This window comes from Vanellus vanellus (assembly GCF_965231255.1).
Source record: "Vanellus vanellus genome assembly, chromosome: 6".
In the NCBI taxonomy this organism is placed as follows: Eukaryota; Metazoa; Chordata; class Aves; order Charadriiformes; family Charadriidae; genus Vanellus; species Vanellus vanellus.
This window is the reverse complement of record NC_138911.1, coordinates 1,208,631-1,225,623: the sequence shown is the minus strand read 5'-3', so window position 1 is coordinate 1,225,623 and position 16,993 is coordinate 1,208,631. Positions and strand designations below refer to the sequence as shown.

Here is a 16,993-nt window from a genome sequence, read left to right as displayed (position 1 = left end):
GCACGATGGGGCCGGCACCGTGCTATAGGGCAGGAGGGGGCTATAGGGCAGGAGGGGGCTATAGGGCAGGAGGGGGCTATAGGGCAAGAGCGGTCTATAGGCTCCAGGGACAGGCGGGAGCAGGTGGGGCGGGGCGCTGCTCCCAGCCGGGGGCGGAGCGTAGCGGTAGCTCCGCCCCTAACGCGCTGACGCATTACGCAGCGTCCCCGCCCCACCCGCCCTCCCTCCCAGCGCGCAGGCGCGGCCGCAGCCCTGAGGCGCCGCTCCCGCCGCCGCCGCCTCCACCACCACCGCCGCCATGGGGAAAAAATCCCGCTCCGCGCCGGGCCGCCGCCCCATCCTCCAGCTCTCTCCTCCGGGACCCCGCCGCGACGAGGCGGCGGTACCGCCGGCTGAAGGAGCCGATTCGGCTTCCGAGCCGGGTATAACGGGGGAAGGAAGCGGGGGAGGGGGGGGTTGCGGGTGGGGGACGCTTTGTTGGCGGGGCGCGGCCTAGTGCAGGCCTCGGCGCGGCCTACTCGTAGCGCTGCGGCCTAGTCGCGGTACCGGGGCCGGGGGAGGCGGGGGGGGGCGCGGGGCGGGGCTCTGCCCCGCCCCGCGCCCCCCCCCGCCTCCCCCGGCCTCAGCCCCCCGATATCTGACGGTTCTTCCCCCACAGATGAACCCGAAGCGGTGGCGGAGCCCCCCCGCAGCGCGCCCAACCCGCCGCCCCCCGCTCCCGCCGCCGCCGTCAAACCCACAGGTAGGAGACGTTTAACCCTCCTCCCCCCCCCCCCCCCCAATAAAATTAGGGAGTGTTGCCCCGCTGTTTTTTTTTAAAGGAGGAGCGGCCCCCACCACCTAATTTTCCTTAAAAAGGCTTTCTTTTTTTTTTTTTTTTTTTCCTTAATTTTACTTTTTTCCCTTGGAGGAGATGTGGTTGTCCCCCCCCCCGCAAATCTTTTTTTTTTTTTTTTTTTAAGTAGGGCTGGTTCTCCCCCTTTAATTATTTTTTTTTTAAGAGGGGATAATTAACACCTTCCTAAATAACTTATTTTCCGGTAATTGCTCCCTTTTTAATTATTCTGAGTCTTTCTTCATTGCTGTGATTCCTCTTCCATAAGTGCAATTTTTGTTTATTATTGAGGTAGGTTGATTACCCCATATAAGTGCTTTTTACTGGGGGAATGGGGTGATCCCCCTCCAGTGTTTTCTGATCTCCAGTATTTCTTTTTTGTTTTTCTCTGATCTCCAGTATTTTTTTTTATTTTTCTCCAGTCCTGATCTCCAGTATTTTTTTTTTAGAGGGGGGAGCAGGGTTATTTTCCCCACTTTACTGTTTTTGGGGTGATGATGTCGAAGTTTCCCCCTTCTTAAGTGTTTTTTGATGGAAAAATGATTTCTTATCTCAAAAACTCGGGTCAGTAGATATTTTTCCACCCGGGGTATTTTTTTCTGGGGGAGGAAAAGGTGTTTTCTTTCTTCTGTATTACTATTATGAGTTCTTAATTACTAAATTGGTATTAAATTTATTTAAGATTAAAATATTGGCATTTTGGTGAGCAGTGACTCCCTGATCTATGGTTTGCAGCCAGGATATGATGTTCCTGCCCCAATCATTTTTTTTTCCAGGGATGGGGAATTGTTTTTTCTTCCTAGTGTTGTTCTGTTTGTTTTTTTTTTTCCACGGGGAGGGTATTTCCCATTCCCAGTGTGGTTGGGGGGGCCGGTCTACCTTGGATTTTGGGGTGCCAGGAGATGTTTTGAAGGGATGGGGGGGGTGTTTCTCCCCTGAACACTTGGGGAAGGGGCGTGCCTGTCCCCGCGGGGCTGCTCCACTCTCACAGGATTAGTGAGGTGACTGTGGGACCAGCCCGAGGGGGGGTTGGATCCGCTTCCCTGCAGCAGCAGGAGGAGCCCTGGTACTTTCCCTCCCCCTCGCTGAGGCTTTTTTTCCCCTTCCTGGGCAGGAGGTTTGTGTCTTCTCGGTGCTTACGCAGACAGCGACGACGAGGAGGGCGAAACCCCGGAAAAGTCAGCCCGTTCCACGGATGCAAATGGCAGTAATTCTGCAGACATTGACAGCACGCTGGCAAACTTCCTGGCGGTTAGTGCGGCTGAGGGGAGAGAGGGTGGAGGGGAGTTCCTCCTTAGGAGGGAGCGGGTGGCAGGAAGAGAGTGGTTTCACGGTTTGAGACATTGTCCTCTGCCGATGAGCGCTTTGACTCTGCTTTTGCCTCCCCGGGATTTGAAGTTGACGTTGGGATGTCGTTTTCCCAGGAGATCGATGCCATCACGGCTCCTCCGCAGCCCACCGAGCCCTCCGCCGCCTCCTCCTCCGCGCCACCCCCTACACCTCCCCGCCCAGAGCCGAAGGAGTCGGGCTCAGGCCAGTCCTCGGGCACCGCCAATGGCGCGGGCTCCGCGCCGGCCCCGGAGTGGCAGTATGACACCCAGTGCTCGCTGGCAGGAGGTGAGCGCCTCGCGGATCCTGGCTGTCAGGGCTGTGCCTGTCTCAGGATGGGGGCAAAGGGTGGTGACAGGGGCTTAACACTAGGGAAAGGGGGGTGATGACAGCTTGGAGAACCGATCGGGTTGGTGGCGGGATCCTCTGGGTGACCGCCTGTCCTTATCCGTCCTTCCCGGCAGTGGGTGAGCTGGAGATGGGCGACTGGCAGGAGGTGTGGGACGAGAACACCGGCTGCTACTATTACTGGAACACCCAGAGCAACGAGGTGACCTGGGAGCTGCCGCAATACCTGGCGACGCAGGTCCAAGGCCTGCAGCACTACCAGCACAGGTGGGAGAGACCCCCAGCCCCGCCAAGGGAGGCACCGGGACATTGTCCCTGAACCACCCTTCACTCCGTCTTCCTCTTCCTCAGCAGCACCGTGGCAGGTGCCAACGGCGGCTTCGTAGCGGCTGCCGAACTGTACCCCCAGGAGAAGGGGGCTGCCCCGGGCAGCGTCAGCCGTGGGGCCACCCTGGCCAAGCGGGAGGTGAAGAAGGTCAGTCAAACAGGTCGAGCACCAGGTTCTGGTTGCCACAGGGCTTGTAGGCGCCTCTTTGGGCTTCTTCGGCAGCGGGTGGGTCACTCCAGTCCACTTGCAGCCCTCCCCATCAGCGTGGGGCTGCTTCCTCTGCGGGCTGCGGTCTCTTTCGCAGCTCGGGGAAGGTGCAGGGCTGGGGCGAGGGGGCAGGGAGCTGTGGCTGCTGCCGGAAAGCTCACGCGAGGCTCAACCTGCAGGAGGTGAATGAAGGCGTGCAGGCCCTCTCTAACAGCGAGGAGGAGAAGAAGGGGGTGGCTGCAGCCCTGCTGGCACCACTCCTGCCCGATGTGGTGAAGGAGGAAGAGGAGCGCTGGAGGAGAAAGGTGATCTGCAAAGAGGAGGTTGAGCCGCCCCCGGAAGAGGAGGCGAAAGCAGAAGAGGCAGCAGCTGCTCCTGAAGAGCCGGAGTCCAGCAGGGATCCCCTGGAAGACACGGTGCAGGAGGATCTGTGCAGCGTGGTACAGTCGGGGGAGAGTGCTGAGGAAGAGGAGGAGCAAGACACCCTTGAGCTGGAGATGGTGTTGGAGAGAAAGAAAGTAAGAACATTTTTGTTACGGAAATGAGGCCGTGGGTGCAGCCAAGGGATGGCTGGGAATAAACTGGGAGCAGCAGGCATTTGTGTCCTGCCCCCTTTAGGAGGGTGACCCTGTGTTTCCCGTGCTGCTCCTATACGGTTTTGGGCTGCTTATAAATCTGGGCACCGATCAGCTGCAGCTTTTACGTGGATGCTCTGTGTGTGTGTCTTGGCAAACTCTTGCTCCGTTAACGCGATGCCCTGATTTCACGAGTGACTCGTAACTGTGACTGCTCTTCAGGGGAGGCTCAGGCCCCTGAAGTGCCGTTTGCTGTCATGTCTCTTGGCAGGCGGAGCTGCGTGCCTTGGAGGAAGGCGATGGCAGTGTTTCGGGCTCCAGCCCACTCTCCGACGGGAGTCAGTCAGCCTCGCAGGATGCAACCCGCAGGCTAGCCTCTAAGCGAGGGAAATGGAAACTGTTTGTCGGAGCTGCCAGCCCCGAATCTGCGAGTCGAGGCTCCAGCAAAACAGGCCGGGAGAGCCCGGAAGCGGGAGAAGCAGGTAATTGGAAAGGGGTCTCCTGTCCCCGAGGATGTGTGGGGAGCCTGGAGCCCCACACGGTGCATAGAGGAGCCGGGACGGGCGGCGAGGTACGTGTGCCGGGCAGGGGACAGGCCCAGAGGGGTGGCTGTCACCGCTGTCACACACAGCCAAGCTTGCAGGCCAGCAGCATGAGCCTCGCAGGCTCAGGGCAGTGTGGGGATAAGCTGACACTCTGCCAAACTCTCTCCTTTATCCTATAATTAAAGGGAATAAACAGGAGGGTGCCTGCAGTCAATGCTGTATCAGAAAAATAAATAGGAGAATGCCCATACTCCACACTTTATCAGGAAAAGGAATACAGAATTGTGATAACGGCGGCATCATGCCCCACCGCCTTCCGCTTTCCTCCCAACATTATAAATCTTGACATGGTGCATGGGGAACTGTTGCCTTGCTCTTTCCAAGTTGTGTTTCTAAGCTGCCTGGTAACAGTCGCCATGTTTCAGACAGGCGAGCTGTTCCCCGAGAGCCACTGTGGCTCCGCACTTATTGGTGCATAGGAAATGTAAGGCAGGGCCTTGCTGCCAGGAAGATTTGGTTCACGTAAGGGTTGTTTGATACCGGCTGTGTGTTGGATGTATCACTTGAGTGACAACAACCCCTTGGCAGAGCTCGTGTTCCTGTTAGCGCTCTGCTTTCCCGTGGTACAGCCGCGGTCTTCCAGAGACTGTTGTCAAATATTATATTAAGAGCAGTTTGGCAGATGTTGCAGAGCATCGTATAAACTTATTGCCTTGGGGAAATCGTGCGATTGTGGCTGTTAATGCTCCACTACAGCCCATGTTTCGCTGCCTGTTGCAGCTGTTACCTGTACCGACCCTCCTGTCCTCCCCAGTCCCCTCCAGAGCTGTGCCGGCCGCAACGTTGGGGAGAACTGCTCTAACTCCCAGATGTGCCAGTCCCTCCCCGGCACGAGGCTTCAGGCCAGCTGCCTGCCTTGTGGCAAAGAGCAGGGCAGCCCCTCTGGCACAGAAAGCTGAGAGAGAGACAACTGCTTTTCCCAGAAAAAAAATGGTACAAAAGTGCCCTGAGCCCGGAGCAGGCTGCGTCCTGCTGGAGACGGTGCCCACCCCAAAATGGGGTCGATGTGGCCCTGACGCATGCCTGCTTCAGGCAGAGGCGTGAGCTGGATGGCAGGCCTGGCGTTAAGGCGGCAGCGTTGTTTGTCCAGGGTGGCTTTTCGCGGGATGGTTTTGCTGGAGGGCTTTTCCATGTGCCTTGCAGGCTCGTGAGCAGAACGTCCCTGGGGACACCAGGGAACAGGAAGGTGTTACTCTCAAATAACCTGTTTAAAGTTGAGCATCCTGCTGCCCTTGAGCGCCAGGGCACACTGGGTTGTTTTTTTTCAGGAGTCCCTTGAAAAACTTCCCTCCCTGGAATTTGTCGCTTGCACAGTGAATTAGTTGCCGCTCTCCTGTGATGGGGCTCAGACAAAACCTTACGGTCTTGACAACTGTTTGAGAACACGTCAGTCTTTGATATTGTCTCAACTTATTTAATCATTGATATCCTTTCTTGACAAATTATTAAACCACCAGCGTTTAATGATTGCCTGCCTGGTGGTTAGCTCTCTTCACGCTTCCTTGAACCCCTGTGCTCCAGGCTGCTCCTCCTTCAGCCCTTGCACTGCAGCAGCTGTAATTCTGTTTCCCGTGCCGTCCTTCTGGAAGGACCCCCACCATCAAAACACAGAGGCAGTGACCCTCTCTCCTTTTTTAATTTCAGGCTCTTGTCGCCGTCTCCCGTTGGAAAGAGGCCCCCGGTTCTTTCCCTGCCCTCTCCTGCAGTGGCTTTGGCTCCCTGGCACGGTGTCTCCAGCTGGCTGTTGGCAGCACCGTGGCGGTGGTGGGAGAAGGGCTCACCTGTCGTTTCTTCTCCTGCAGCGGCAAGCACGGAAACAGCTGATGCGAATTCAGACAAAGAGACAGAGTCTGAGGAGCCCCAGGAGAAAGCAAAAGTGCAAGGGGCACCAAAAATAGAAGAGGAGGAGCAGGACCTAAAGGTACGGAGATGCAGAGATGCGTGTCAGTGAGATGTGTCCCAGCTTGCGTAAGGGAGGTTGGCTGGGTGCTCGGCAGTTCCCCCAGGCCCTGGCCAGTTCACTGCTCTCCCCAGTGCTCGCAGTACCACCAGCAGCGCAGAGGGATGTGCTGGCTCCCTTGGCCACCTCTGCCCAGGGGACGTCACCAGCCAGCGGGGACACCTGAGCTTTGGGCTGTGGGTTTGGCCCGGCTGGAGTGACCTTATCCGCCTCCTGCTGCCGGCAGGACAGCACCATACCCCTGAAGCGCTAAACCTCAGATCTCGGCGTGGCTGCAAGAGCAGTTTGCCCTGGCCCTGTGAAAGAGCAGCTGTGCAGGATTGGGCCAGCATCTCTGCAGCCCGGTGTCCTGCCTCCAGCAGGAGCCAGCAGCAATGGCTTGAAAGTTTTTAAAAATAAAATAAAATCAAGGGGGGGTGGGGGGATAAAGACTGAGCCCTGGGTCTGGTCGTAAGAGAGAGCAAACGCTTTTGTCTTGATTTTGTTTTCACCAATAACGATGTTACAGTCCTCTGGCATGTGCCCGCTCAGTCGTCCCATTTCCAGGCTGAAGACTCTTCGTCCATAATCCCTCTGTGTCTGGAGGCTGCCAGTACCTGTTGCTCTGCCCTTCCCCCACCATGACTTTTTGGAGTTGTTAGATGCAAATTGGGGAAGCCCTGGGGATTTCTGCAGCGTCGTGTTGATAGTTTTCTCTTCCGAGCCTTGGTTTGCTCTTTTTCGCTGCGGCTGAACAGTTCCCAGAGCCCCTTCCTGAGCCGTAGTAGTGACACACAGAGCTACAGGCTCTGAGTGATCGTTATGCAGAGTGGTCGGGGAGATCTTTTCGATTTATCCTTTTGATTCCCCAGTCGCTCGTTACCCTGAAATCTCCTGCAGTGTTAAATTTGGCTCCTGAGTAATTTTGTTCCGTTGGCAAATGTTGTCGCCTCCCTGTGCCAGATGGTTTACGTATGGGGAGTCGCCATCTCGTGGTAGAACCCCGGTGGAAACCTGCAGCGAAAGCTGACCTCTGGTCCTGCCCTCATTTCCCATCATTTAATCATTTTTTCCGGTGTGAAAGGGAAGGGCTTCCTTATTGTCCTTGTGACAGATTTAGCGTCTCCCGTAAAAGAACTCTTTAACAGAGTTTTGAGATGTGATATTCTTGCCCAAAACCACTGAGCCCTCCCTCAGTATAGCGCCTACATGAGGCTTGTCTGATTTTTTGAATTGAATTAAAAAAAAAAAAAAAAGCCTGCAGCAGGAGCAGGCTCGTTGGCTGCTGTGCCCCAGATGGCTGCCGAAAGCCTTTTAAGCTGTCACGTTTGCTGTCCCCTTTTCTCCTGGTACTGGCGGTGCTCTGTGACGGACTGTGTGCTGTAGCGTGGTGCTTTCCCATGCAGGAGCCCTTTAGAGCTGTTGGAGGAATGCCGTCTCCTCGGGTAATCGGTACCGTGTGCTTCATCGGTTTGGGGTAATCTCTCTTCTGCCGGCTCTCTGGTTTGCAGGAGATCCGGGTCCTCCACTGCAAAGTTGCCCTCTGCTCTGGGATCTTCCCCGACTTCTCCGTAGCCACATTAATGCAGGAATTAATTTCCCTGCCTTGAGCTTCTCTAGCGCTGCTTGTCTGTCTGGCCCATCCCCCTCTCTGGAGACAGACACTGCGTTGGTGGCTTTGGGGACCTTCCAAAGCCTCTTCTGAAGAGTGAAGGAAAAAAAGAAATTTTTAGAGTCCTCCTTAAAGCAATCGTGATGCCACTTGCAGGCATCTGCCCCGTTTCTGCTCTTGATTGCTTTCTGGCTTGTAGCCGCTCTCAAGCAGTCCCCTCAGTCAGGGACATTGACAACGGGGCATCCCCGTGTCCCTGGGCAGCGCCTGAATTGGAGGTTTGACCCCTGCGGGACGCTGGGGTTGAGGAACGGTGGTCGCTGTGGGCTGGCCTGAGTTTTAATGTAGATGCTGTCTCTGCTCAGGAGTAAATCCAGAGCTGTTACCCCTCTCCTGTGCTTTCCAGCTCGTTCCTCCGGAAAGCGGCGAGTTACAAAGTCTGAAATTATATCCTGCCCCGTTTCCTTTGGGAAATGGTTTAAGTATTATATTTAACGCTCTCTGCCCTGCCGATTGCTCTGCTGTAACTCCGGAGCCGGGGCGCCGAAGCAGACCAAGCCCGGACCCTCCTTCGGCTGGTTGGGAGCAGTGATGCGCTGAGACGCGCTGGGGGCTGTGGCTGGGAACGGGGAAGGGTCCGCACAAAGGAGTTGGGGTTCGCTGGCACCTCCCGCGGCTGCAGAGGAGGTCTCATCCTGCCGCCCCGCACCAACCCTGTTCCTGGGGCGCAGGAGGTGGCGGGGCTGAAAGGAGGGAGTGACAGGCGCACACGTTCAGGGTGGCACATCCTAGTCCCGCCTGGCTGAGGGGCCGCAGGCTGTCCCAAGTCCTGTTTGCCGGGGAAGGCCTCGAGCCGTGGGGCTGCAGCCGCCCGGTGACGCTACCCGAGGGCGGCTCTTTACTCTTCCCTTTCTCCCTGGCAGTTTCAGATCGGAGAGCTGGCAAATACTCTGACTAGTAAATTGGAGTTCCTGGGCATCAACAGACAATCTATCTCCAACTTCCACATGTTGCTGTTGCAGACAGAGGTAACCGAGCCTTCGCCCCTCGCTCCGGCCTTCTGTTCCGAAGCGGATCAAATACTGTCCGCCGCTCGAGCGCCGAGGGCCGGTGCTGCGTGAACCTCGTGGCCGCGGCGGCACCGCACCGCGCCACGCGGCCTGCCTCCTGCAGGGCCCTTCCTCGGCGGGGGGAGAGCATGGCTTTGCGCGGAGGCGGTGTCTTCCTCCTGGCCCCCCCGAGTCCCGTTGCTGTAAGGGAACCTCCCGGACCTCGAGTCCTGTCCCGAGGGCCGCTTGCAGCCTCCCTCAACGGCTTCCCCCGGTTCTTGCCCTCTAGACCCGCATTGCAGACTGGCGAGAAGGTGCTCTCAATGGAAACTACCTCAAACGCAAACTCCAAGACGCAGCCGAACAGCTAAAACAATACGAAATAAACGCCACCCCTAAAGGCTGGTCCTGCCACTGGGACAGGTACGCGCTCTCCTACCTTTCTCACCTTTCATCTCTGACATCTCAGACATGATTTGTGACCATCACCACCCGACGACGTGGCGCCGTCCCTCTCGGAGACTGAGAGCAGCTTCTGTTAGCAGTGCTGGGCAGGCAGAGAAAAACATCCGGCACTCGCAGAGTTTGGGCCAGCCACCAAACTGGAGGATCCAAACGGAGTGCTCAGTGCTTTGAGACGGAGCTGATTCCCTGATCGGACAGAGCTGGTTTTCACTCTCGCGAGTGTAAAGCGCTGTGGAGGGCGGGCCTGGGGGGTCGCGCATGCGAGAGCTCTGTGAACTTTGCAGGATCTCTGGATCACCTCTTCTGACCAACAGCTCTGACAAAGGACAAACTTCAACTCATCGACGGAACGAAGAACAAGATTTCTGTCTCCTGCCAGCAGGTCAGACCCAAACATTTCTTTGTCTATTTGGCTTTCTTGATTAATTTTCCTTTGTTTGAAATCTTTGCTCTTTTGTTTTTCAGCTCCCAGAATCCGCTCCCTCTCTCTAGCATTCACTGTGTGTTTGACACCAAGACTATATCAATAAAAGCGGCCTCCGCGCACCACGGGGTAGGGGGGCAGCCGCTTCTCTCCATTGGGCTGTTCCCCGGTGCCTCTTCTCGGAGGGCGACTTTCAGCCAAGGTGGCGGCTGAAAGTCCCGCTGTTAGCGAGACGTCGCTCTGCTGCACGCTGGCCTGCTTTCTCAGCCCTCCCCTCCCTCGGAGCGGGGGGCTCAGGGCGACATTCACGCAGCCAGCAACGCAAATAGCTTTGAGCGAAATCGGCTCCGGCCTTCTCCTTGCCTCTGTCCTCAAAGTTGTTTGTTGCGTTTGGGAGAGCGGCAGCCCTGCCGCAGAGGGTCTTCCCTGCGAGAGCGCACCGCTGTCGTGGGCAGGCCCGCCTCGGAGTGTCGGTGGCGGGGAAGGGAATCTAAAGCCTCCTTCTCTTTCTTGTGATTTAGGGAGCATAGACGCTATTTCTATGTTAACGAGCGCTCAGGAGAGTCACAATGGGAGTTCCCCGACGGGGAGGACGAAGAGGAGGGACAGCGGGCCACCGACAGAAAAGCCGACGGTCCTCCTAAACCACCTCCAAAAGACAAAGGAGAGCGCGCCGAGGACTCCGCCGAGCGCTCCACAGGTACAGAGCGGGGGCAGGACAGTGGGGGCGGGGGGGAATTTGGTGTGGTTGTGGGGTCCTGGCCCCACAGTGGGGTGTTACGGAGTCCCACTGAGCGCCAGAGCAGTTTGTGGTGGCGGTGGCTTTAGCAAAGCCGGGATGAGCACTGCTCCTGTGTCCCAGCTGTCCCCATCGGTTTTAGGTGTCACAGCGGTGCCGGGGAAGGTGGCGTGCAGCTCGTCGGTCGAGCCCGTGGCCTGAGCTCTGCCTGCCCGCTCCCAGGCAGGGCCCTGGCAGGGAGGCAGCAGGCAGGAGCAGGCAGCGCGGTCCGTAGCGTGGGTTTTCAAGCCTGTGTCAATATGTATTCTTCAGGCTCCCTTTGTAAAGAATCCTTCTCAGGCCAAGTTCCTGCTACGTCTCTCATGCCGCTCACTCCATTTTGGACTCTGCTTCAGTCCTCCGTCCCGGTCCTCCAACCTCCCTTGCCTTTGGAAATGCCTCCGCCGCCTCCGCCTCCACCGGACTCGCCCCCGCCACCCCCGCCGCCGCCCCCGCCTCCCGGAGAAGACGGCGAGATCCAGGAAGTGGAGATGGAAGATGAGGGGGGTGAGGAGCCGCCCGCCCCAGGAACGGAGGAAGACGCTCCCCTGAAGCCTCTCCTGCGCCCAGCTGCCAGCAGCAGCCAGGTGAGCGGCGGTGCCGGTAGCCGGGGCTCAGCCGGTCCCACCGCCCTGTGCCCGGCGCTTGTGAACACGGGGAGGGTGCATGGAAGAGCCGTCATTCGGCCACACCTGGGGGCCGCATCCTTCCCGGCTCGGCGCTCATGGCAGTGCTCTCTTCCAGGGTGCCGTTGAACCGAGCCCAGCCCCGCTGCTCTCCGCCAAGCCCCAGAAGAGGAAAGCCACAGAGATGAGCCCGGGGCTGATGCAGCGAACAGCCACCATCGGTAGCTGCCCTGTCATCTACAGCCAGCCCCTGATGGCCGCCAGCAAGTACCAGCCGTCAGCCGTGCCCCTCGCCTCCCTGAGGCCCCGCCAGCGGCTGCAGGGCGAGATCCAGGGCCGTCCCAACCTCCGCATGGCACCGGGCCACGCTGGCCCTCAGCCCGCCACGCTGGGCCTGCAATCTGGCTACCTGGGCGTGACGGCACCCACCGCGCCTTCCGTCATGAGCTACTCGGAGTGCGCTGCGCCCATGGGCCTGCCCGCCGCCGCTGTGCAGCCAACCCCGGCGCGAGGAGCCATGCCCGCTGCCAGCACCGGCACCACTGACCAGCCGCCACCCCCACCGCCCCCCCAGACGCCCCCACCTCCCACCCCTAAGGCGCCGCCACCACCGGAGAAGGAGAAGCCGAGGAAGGGGCGGAAGGACAAGGTAGGCTCTTGCACTGGTGCCGCGCTGGGGGCCCGCTCCTCCCTTTCCAGCCACCCTCACCACGGACTTTTGCATTTCGGGCACAGGGCAAGAAGGGCAAAACGAAGATGCCATCGCTGGTGAAGAAGTGGCAGAGCATCCAGCGGGAGCTGGACGAGGAGGAGAATTCCAGCTCCAGTGAGGAGGACCGGGAGACCACCGCCCAGCGGCGCATCGAGGAGTGGAAGCAGCAGCAGCTGATGAGGTACGGGGCCCCAGCGCTGCCAGCCCTTCACCGTGGCACATTGCCCGGCTCCTTTGGGGGGACATTTCCTTGTCCCCTGGAAAGGCAGAGTGCGGGAGTCTGCATCTCCGGCCCTGGGGGACGCACACGAGGGTGGGTGGGGATTGTCACCATGTGCCACCTGGGCGCTAACCCTCTGCTTTGTCCCCGCAGTGGCATGGCAGAGAGGAACGCCAACTTCGAGGCGCTGCCAGAGGACTGGCGAGCGCGGCTGAAGCGGAGGAAAACCGCATCTAGCACATGAGGCGCGCCGCACTCTTTTTTTTTTTTATTTTTTTTTTTTTTTTTTACAGATGTACAGTTCAGAGCCCTTCACCACTTGACCGTTGTCCAATAAATTGTAGCAGTTTGGGACGTGCCGTCTGTTTGAGCCAGGGCTGTCCCTGCCGTGGTGGTGGGAGGCCGGGGGCAGTTTGGGGCGGGTGTGCGCGGTGCCCCTGGCCTGGGTTGATGCTGTTGGGGGCCCTTTGTGGCCCCACTTCCCCGGGTGTCTGCCAGGATAACAAAATCCCTCTGGCTCCTTTCCCAGCTCTGCTCTGGGACCGCCCCGTCCCTCCCCACTACTGGCCGGTCGCTCAGCAACCGCGTCGTGGCTCCCTGGCACTGCCGGGATCGGGATCGGAGAAGGGTCTCCCCGCACCTTTCGCAGCCATGCAGCCTTCGGGGCGCCCTGCTGCCTGGCTGGAGGAGGGGGGACCGGGGGGGTTTGGCGGAGGGCTGGTCCCTGAGCCCTACGACAGCTTCATGCGCAGCCACCTGCGCTACTACGGCTACTTCCGAGGTGAGCCCTGGCTGCAGGGATGCGTCCCCTTGTACCCCAGGCCGTTCGGGCTGCAGCAGTGCTCTCCCTAAGGCCAGAAGACGGGTGGGCAGAAGAGCCCTGCGTCCCCGGGGGTCCCCGACGAGGCCCCCAGCCCGGGCAGTGCCCACCCCGGCTGCCTGCGGGGTCCTGGGCAGGAGCTGAGCCGTAAGTGAGACCCCATCACCCCCCACAGCCCCCCAGCACTGGGCTCGGTGCTGCCCCAGGACCCGGAGCTGCGTTCTCGTGGCATGGAGAGCGCTGCGGGGGGGCTTCTCCCTGCCTTGGGGGTAGTGGGTGGTTCTGGGGGGTGTCCCCCCCCCCAACCCGGGATTCCCCCATCTCAGCAGGAGCACGGGAGCACACCAGAGCTCCTCCGGCTCCTCCCAGTCCCCTTGCAGCCCCTGGGGCACTGGAGCTGGCCCCCGCCTCCCAGGGCACACCGGGCCCCTTGGCACGGCACCGAGGGTCCCTGGGGGAGCCACGGGCTCTCTTTGCCCTTCCCTTGGCACGGGGACCCCCACCCGCTCCCCGCTGGCCCGTCGAGTGTGAAGTCATCAAGGAGACGATCGAGCACATCGGTGAGGGAGCACTCAGGCCGTTCCCCCCCTCACCCCTGCGCCAGACCCCTGCCATGCCCACAGCGCCCATCTCTGTGTGTCCCCTCCCTCCAGAGTGGGTCCCCCCTGAACCGGAGCCCTTCTGCCAGCCCACGGGCCACAAGTGGCCCTTGTCCACCCTCGGCAAGGAGCAGGGCACCGTCGTCTACCACCTCAGCCCAGGTAGCGGGGAGCAGGCAGCACCCCCAGGTGCCCCTCAGTCTCCCCAAGCCCCAATCGCCATCCCTCTGGGCTTCCCCCCACAGTGCCCCCAGGCTCCTGCTTCACCCGTGCTCGGGTCGGGGGGGCCCCGGGCCCCCTCTCCTCCCCAGCGACCCCCTTGGAGGGTCCCCAGGATACCACGCTGCTCTTCGAATCCCGCTTTGAGAGCGGCAACCTCCAGAAAGCTGTCAAGGTGTAAGAGAGGGGCTGGGGAGTGAGGGGGGGTGGCAACAGGGCCGGGAGCCAGAGCATGGCCCGTCCCGCCGTGCAGGGGCCCCTATGAGTACGTGCTGACGCTGCGGCCGGACCTCTACACCACCAAGCACACCCAGTGGTTCTACTTCCGCGTCCAAAACACCCGGCGAGACCCTCTCTACCGCTTCACCATCGCCAACCTGGTGAAGCCCAAGAGCCTCTACGGTGAGGGCATGCGGCCCCTGCTCTACTCCCAGCGGGATGCCAAAAGCCGCGGAGTCGGCTGGCGCCGGGTCGGGGCCGATGTCTGCTACTACCATGGTGGTGAGGAGGAGCCGTCCACCTTCCACCTCTCCTGGACGGTGCACTTCCCCTATGACGGTGACACTTGCTTCTTTGCCCACTCCTACCCCTACACCTACTCTGACCTGCAGCGCTACCTGGGCATGCTGGTGGGCGACCCCGTGTGCTCGCGGTACTGCACAGTGCGGGAGCTGTGCCGCAGCTTGGCCGGTAACACCGTCTACCTGCTGACCATCACCAGCCCCACCGGCGTGGCGGCCAAGCGGGCGGTGGTGCTAAGCGCCCGCGCACACCCTGGGGAGAGCGGAGGCTCCTGGGCCATGCAGGGCTTCCTCGACTTCCTCCTCAGCGCCCACCCCGATGCCCGTCTCCTGCGCCAGCTCTTCGTCTTCAAGGTGGTGCCCATGCTCAACCCTGATGGCGTGGTGGTGGGCAACTCCCGCTGCTCCCTGGCAGGCCACGACCCCAACAGGGCTTATGGGACGGCACTCTGCGGCTCCTTCCCTGGTGTGTGGCACCTGCGGGCCATGGTGGAGAGGTGAGGTGGGACATAGGGAGCTGGTGGGATGGTGCTGCTCCTGCGGCGGTGCCGGTAGCCATATCCAGATGCATGCAGGGTGCTGGCGGAGCGGGAGGTGGTGCTGTACTGCGACTTCCACGGGCACAGCCGGAAGAATAACGTCTTCATGTATGGCTGCGACGGCAGCGGGGCAAGCGCTGGGCCACGGCTGCGCCAGCGCATCTTCCCCCTGATGCTGAGCAAAAATGCCCCCGAAAAGGTGGGATGCTCCAGAGCCAGGGAATGGCGTCCTTGCCAAGCTTCACGGTGACACTGGGTGGTGTCCCTGTGGTGCTGGGGAGGGGGACACATCCCCCTCACTGTGCTGACCCCAAGGTCGGCCCCAGTTCTCTTTCCCCAGCTGCAAGTTCAAGGTGCAGAAGAGCAAAGCAGGGACGGGTAGGGTTGTCATGTGGCATATGGGCGTCTCCAACAGCTACACCATGGAGGTGGCCTTCAGTGGTTCCACACTGGGTGAGGGGCCACCGCAGGTGACAGTGTCTGGTCTGTTGAAGGATGGGTGGCCCCTGCCTTGGGAAGCCACCACTTCTTTCATCGTCCACTGTCCCCTTTAGGTGGGAGGAGCTCGCACTTCAACGTGGAGGACCTCAAGTCGCTGGGTTACCACCTGTGTGACACCCTGCTCGACTTCTGCGACCCCCATCCTGCCAAGGTGGGCTCAAACCATGGCACCCAGGCTGGTCCCTGTGCCGTAGGGGGACCGCAGTGACGCTGTCTCCATCCCGCAGTTCCAGCAGTGCCTATTGGAGGTGGATGCGCTGCTGCGGCAGCGGCTGCACCGGGAGCCGGACTCCAGCTGGAGCGACGTCTCCCCCTCGGAGCTTGAGTCCAGGTATGGCCTGGCCCGGGGACCCCGCAGAGCCCTGGGGTTGTGGTGGGAGCTGCAAGTGGTCATCTCCCCCACACAGCACCAGCGGCTCCGACAGCTCTGTGTCCGATGGGCCCCCAGCTCACCTCCACAGCCCGGCACAGCCGGTGAGTCCCTGGGTGCCACTGATTTCGGGGTGGGAGGGACAAAGTGCCAGGGAGGTGTGAGGTGTTGTGGGGTGCAGACACCCCAGCACCTCTTTGCCATCTGGTGCACGCAGCTGGAGCAACAGAGGAGGAAGCAGAGGCGGAGCCGGAGAGCAAGGAACACCCTGCACAGGACAAACACCATCTACCAGAGCCGTGCCAGTGTCCCGGTGAGCCTGGACCTACAAGCACAGTCAACCCAGGCCCAGAGGGGACGATCCTGCAGGGACACTTGTCCCTGGTGCTGTCCCAGCATGGTGCCAGCATCGCTGGTGCTCTAAGTGGGTCTAATCCCTCTTCTGTGACCCCCAGGCCAGGCTGGGGACCCCCAGGCCCCACAGGCAGCTGGTTCTCCCCAGCATCCCGAAGGGAGCCAGCACAGCAGGAGAGGAGCCCAGAGGCGGCTCTGGTGTGACCTTTCCCAGCGCAGCTGTTGCAGGGGGTGGCCACCATGCTGCCATGGGGGGGTCTCAGCTGGAGGGTGGCACGAGCATGGTGTCACACCGTCGGCCACTACTGAGCACCCGCCACCCCCGTGTCACCGGTGCTTCCTCACGGGACACAGCCCTGGGAGCTGAAACACAGCCGTCCCAGCAGCGGGGCAGGCGGGCAGCTGTTGTCCATGGACGCAGGGCGCGTCCCCACATCTCCGCCCCTGGCAGGGCCTCGCTGCCCACTGCCCGGCGCTGCTGTGCCTGCGCTCGGCATTAAAGGTGGTGCTGTGGCCGTGCCTCTGCCTGGTGACGCCTCTTTGCATCGCGCCATCCCCCTGGGGCTCCCCCTTGGCCCCTGGCTCTCAAGTCTGCCCAGAAGCTGCCAGGGCCCAGCCCCGTGCCCTGCCACAGGCCCCATTGCCACCTTGGTGTCACCTCAGGTCCCATCGCGGCATCACCTCAGGCCCAGTCTCCATGGTGTCACCTCAGGCCCCATTGCTATGGCGTTACCTCCATATCACCTCAGGCCCTGTCGCCATGGTGTCACCACAGTGTCAACTCAGGCCCCGGTCGCCATGGAATCACCTCAGGCCTGCAGGCCGCGGGTAGGCCGCAGGCCCCGTTGCCGCGGCGACGCCTCAGGCCTGCAGGCCGAGGGTAGGCCGCGGGTAGGCCGCAGGCCTCGCAGGCCGCGTTGCTATGGCGACGCCTGAGGCCTGCAGGCCCCGGTGACGCCCCCCTCTCGTTCCCACGGTGACCCGGCGGGGTGGGGCGGCCCCTCCGGCCGGAAGCGTT

The 16,993-nt window shown here is 60.7% G+C and overlaps 2 protein-coding genes across 5 annotated transcripts; both read left to right on the top strand.

Annotated features, from left to right (window-relative positions):
* Nucleotides 1-259: 259 nt before the first annotated feature.
* FNBP4 (formin binding protein 4) lies at nucleotides 260-12,406 on the top strand. Of its 4 annotated transcripts, none has more exons than XM_082485073.1 (17): nucleotides 260-422; nucleotides 659-742; nucleotides 1,950-2,086; nucleotides 2,260-2,452; nucleotides 2,629-2,779; nucleotides 2,867-2,987; nucleotides 3,227-3,565; nucleotides 3,894-4,104; nucleotides 6,030-6,148; nucleotides 8,702-8,806; nucleotides 9,117-9,250; nucleotides 9,577-9,674; nucleotides 10,238-10,416; nucleotides 10,851-11,081; nucleotides 11,239-11,769; nucleotides 11,856-12,013; nucleotides 12,206-12,406. In XM_082485073.1, exons 1-17 carry the CDS (start codon nucleotides 299-301, stop codon nucleotides 12,294-12,296), a joined length of 3,006 nt encoding a protein of 1,001 aa, XP_082341199.1. In that variant the 5' UTR covers nucleotides 260-298; the 3' UTR covers nucleotides 12,297-12,406. The 4 variants fall into 4 exon arrangements, with proteins under 4 accessions (XP_082341199.1, XP_082341198.1, XP_082341201.1 ...); XM_082485072.1 differs by having other exon boundaries at nucleotides 2,864-2,987; XM_082485075.1 differs by lacking the exon at nucleotides 9,577-9,674 and having other exon boundaries at nucleotides 10,768-11,081.
* A 96-nt stretch (nucleotides 12,407-12,502) lies between these two features.
* On the top strand, nucleotides 12,503-16,859 carry AGBL2 (AGBL carboxypeptidase 2; the record flags this gene model as incomplete). The annotated part of the gene is made up of 12 exons (XM_082485017.1): nucleotides 12,503-12,876; nucleotides 13,048-13,432; nucleotides 13,526-13,583; nucleotides 13,717-13,867; nucleotides 13,944-14,708; nucleotides 14,787-14,949; nucleotides 15,077-15,203; nucleotides 15,305-15,402; nucleotides 15,479-15,582; nucleotides 15,659-15,725; nucleotides 15,839-15,934; nucleotides 16,725-16,859. The coding sequence occupies 12 exons, from the start codon at nucleotides 12,503-12,505 to the stop codon at nucleotides 16,857-16,859; spliced, it is 2,523 nt and encodes an 840-aa protein (XP_082341143.1).
* Nucleotides 16,860-16,993: the final 134 nt, after the last annotated feature.

Coding starts and splice junctions, on each gene's coding strand:
- FNBP4 (XM_082485072.1), top strand. CDS start 299: ATGGGGAAAAAATCCCGCTCCGCGCCGGGCCGCCGCCCCATCCTCCAG. Junction 4,105..6,029: donor CCCGGAAGCGGGAGAAGCAG/GTAATTGGAAAG, acceptor CTTCTCCTGCAG/CGGCAAGCACGGAAACAGCT. Junction 10,417..10,850: donor CTCCGCCGAGCGCTCCACAG/GTACAGAGCGGG, acceptor ACTCTGCTTCAG/TCCTCCGTCCCGGTCCTCCA.